At 45.0% G+C, this 3,764-nt stretch overlaps 1 protein-coding gene across 1 annotated transcript; it reads right to left on the bottom strand.

The window, feature by feature from the left end:
* Positions 1–3,441, bottom strand: LOC127341925 (uncharacterized). Its single transcript, XM_051367869.2, has one exon. It carries the CDS (start codon positions 3,439–3,441, stop codon positions 526–528), a length of 2,916 nt encoding a protein of 971 aa, XP_051223829.2. The 3' UTR covers positions 1–525.
* Positions 3,442–3,764: the final 323 nt, after the last annotated feature.

Raw genomic sequence — 3,764 nt, 5'->3', positions numbered from 1 at the left:
ACTTAGCGTTTCAAACCACAATTTATAATTAAACATACTCACACCGGCATAAACACTGCGTAGCTTATTACAACTCAATTAAGTGACACCGACACACATACAGCAGCAAGTACAGAATAACACACACTTCAATAAGATGTACGTTTGGGAACAAGAAACAATAAACCCGATTTCACAGGAAACAAAGTGGTCAGTCGGTGGGCAGAAACCAGGGATACTAGCCCTTTTATTTGGCAATACTACATGCGGAAAGCCAGAAACACATGTAACGTTGTCGAGGAGGGGGGTGGACACTCTCGATGGACACAAGGGGTACCTAAGTAGGTGACATGTACGTTGTGGAAATATGAATGACACAAGGGTGGATGCAATGGATGTATATTTTTGTAACTGAATATGGGTATCTGTATGGTGAACACTGTTAACAAAACAGGTGTTTAGGAACTCGTGCTGAACGGTATACACCGAGTAGAATCAACATACCGATTGATGGATGAATATATGTGTGGATGAGCATGCGTTGATTCATCTGAGGTAGCTGGTCACCCCAGCGCACTCGTCGAAGGAGGCAAACTTCAGGGGAAGCTTGGGCTTGTAGCTGTCGCGGTGCGAGAGCGAGCCCCAGCCCCACCGGAGCTTGCTCCACCAGCTCCTCTCCCCATTCACCTTCACCGTCTTCAGCTGACCGTGTAGGTGCGGGAGGCATCGGAAGCTCCAGCACCCCCGGACGTGGAGCTCCTTCCACATGGGTGCTGTTATGGTGATGTCCTTGTCATTGAATTGCTGGAGCAGTGGAAGCTCCTGGAGACGTACCCTTTGAAGGTTTGGGAGGAGCTGGTTTTTTTTTCTGTCACCTCGATAAGTATCCCGATAGAAAATTTTCTTGAGGTTGTAGCAGAACAGAATGTCAAGTGTCTTGAGACTTGGTAGTGTTACTTCATCTGGCATCATAGCCTCCAATCTTGGGCAGTACTCCAAGTGCAGGTGCTCTAGCGAACTGAAGGGGAGCCTACTGTATCGTTGACAGAACCAAAGTAGACTTCTGAGATTACAAACATGCACATTTCGTAGATTTTTCATGTCTGGAATGCCACCGAAAACTCCCTCCATTTTATGGCACCAGCGTAGCTCACATTCTTCCAAATCGTGAAAATTGCTGCACAGATCAAATCTATCAATAGAAGTATCAAATGTCACTGATATTGATTTGGTGACATTTAGAAGACCAAATAAACCACCAGCTCGTTGTTGCATCCCTGTGATCTCTACATGGCGCTCAGTTCGGCGAAGGGGAACTGTAATCGCCGATGCAACCGCAATTTCCTCGGCGTAGCAACTGTTATGTACATCCACATATGTTGACTGATTCTGCACCAACTCCCGTAACTTGTCATCAACCATGCCTTCATCATGCTGCAGCCGCCTGTTATTTTCACTACATGGTGCAACTCGGACATAGAAAGATTGGAAAAATCGCCCATCCCTTACCAAATCCACACAAGAGTATCCGAAACTATAGAAGAACCTGGGGTCACTAACACACAACTGTAAAACTTGATCAAAGTGATTACCGTTTCCTTCTGTGCACTGATCCAAGTAAAACACCTCTGGAAATCGCTCTAGCATATGCCAGGGAAATCGCAACAGACAAGGAACCCCCAATAGTAGTAATTTCCTAAGCTGGGTACCATTAGGGATATCCGCAGGGATCTCGTCGATAGATGTACCAGACAAATCAAGCTCCTCCAAAGCACCAAGATTCTTGAACTCGACAGACTTGAGTTTTCTGCATCCGTGCAAAGACAGGAGCTGAATGTGAGGTGAGCTAATCAGTGAGAAGGATCTAAGATTAGGATGCCCTTCCAATTTGAATTCATGGACCCTAGATATTGGCCTTGTGAGTGAAATCAAGTTATTGTTGTCAATGAGCTTAAGTAACTGAAGCTTCTGCATTTCTTCAAATATCTTCTCTGGGAAGTATTTTATTTGTGTGCCTGTGATCTCAAGGGTTGTTAGGCTGGATAGCGCAACCATGGAAGGAGGTAGCTCCACAAGGTTTGAGCAGTTTACAAGAATAAGCTCTTCAAGATTTGACATGTCCTCGAAAAATTTGGAAGGAAAATTAGTTATTTCTGAATGGGACATGTCGAGGTGTATCAAATTTGTTTTTTGGTTGGCCACATCTTGCGTCAGATAAGATAAAGGAACTCCATTCAAATCAAGGATTTCAATCTGGTATAGAGTGGACAATGGTGAACTGGTACTTTTTGTTGAGTCTGTGACACTAGTTCTAGAGGAACTAGAAAGAATTTTTAGATCATGGCAGCCTCTCAGTGAGAGCAACTGAAGGTTCTGGAGGTAATGGATGGAAGAAGGGAGTGATTTTATTGGAGTGTAGGAGAGATCAAGGACACGAAGAAAGCAGAGTTTGGGCAAGAAATGGTTCAGTTTGGAAAGTATGGGTGATTGTTGCGAGCATCCTCTTAGAGTAAGTACAGTGGTGCCCCTTGTTTCTTCCTCCTGGATCGCCAACCATTCCCGGCTTACATGCCATCCATGGTCACCGGAAAAGGAGATCCATTTCTTCTTGTTGTCAGCAAGTTCATCTACTGTGGTGCACTCTGCAATGAGGCCATGGTATGCGAAGAATTGTGCAGCGGTACTGGTTGCTTCATCAGCTTCACTAGCGGGAGAAAAAGGCAGCTGCAACAAAGAGTATTTCTGAAATGCTTCAAGGATGACCCTACCAACCCGAAGCATAGAGGAGCACTTGCTTCTGCTGACAATGGTGTTAGATTCTTCTTCCTTGATTATCATACGTGGCAGGAGGGTGGCCCACTGGTGGATAAGCTCATCCGAGGTAAGATCATCTGACACTTGTGAATGTTTGGTGAAGATTGTCATGGCGTAGTGGAAGCAATTGATGGCTATGTCATGCCAGTACTCTATGCTTTCTTGACGCATCGTGTTCCGTATGTGCTCAGCCGACTGACGCACCGCAAAGACGGTGAGATACACAACCTGTTCATATGTGTTAAAGAGTATGAATCCATCCTCTTCCAACTTGCTTTGTTTGCAGGCAACGTTTGAAGTGGGTGAGATGAGCCACATAGAATTTCCCCATGTGGGCGGAGGAAACCCGCAAACCCGAGTAAGACTGCCAAGCTCAATTGGCAACTGGAGGTTATCGATCACTAGGAAGTAATTCTTGGCTGACAACAGCTTGCCGACAAGCGAACCAACTTTCCTCACGTAGTCCACCAACTCTATAGCGGCACCACTAACATTGCACCCGTAGGTATAGTAATGTAGTTGGTCATAATTTTCCTTGCGTGTGTTGTATCCTTGGTTGAGCAGACCGAGCTCCTTGGCTGCAGAGAGGATCAGCTGGTACTCAGTGCTTGTGATGCCTTTTCCCTGGGCTTCTTGTGGCGCTGGCATGGACTCTAGATCTACCTTTATAGTGTGTTCCAAAGGCCCAATACTCTTACTCTTACTAATTCTCTCTGAATGGATGCATGACATGGCCCGTGTGAATGAAGGCATGGGCCCCGCATAAACTAGCCAAGTCACTCTAGATATCGCTGGATTAAAGAAGAAACCATCATATTCTACCACTTTAGAGTATCCATTTAACCTGCAAATCAATTAGTATTATTAGCACCTTATGTAATCAAAATGATCAACAAATAGCTAACTGGCCAACATTTGTCAACCTCGGCCGTGTTTGTACATCAATGAGAACTTTTAAACAAAAATAATGA

Source organism: Lolium perenne, chromosome 1, assembly GCF_019359855.2.
Source record: "Lolium perenne isolate Kyuss_39 chromosome 1, Kyuss_2.0, whole genome shotgun sequence".
In the NCBI taxonomy this organism is placed as follows: Eukaryota; Viridiplantae; Streptophyta; class Magnoliopsida; order Poales; family Poaceae; genus Lolium; species Lolium perenne.
This window is presented reverse-complemented; position numbering and strand designations above follow the sequence as displayed.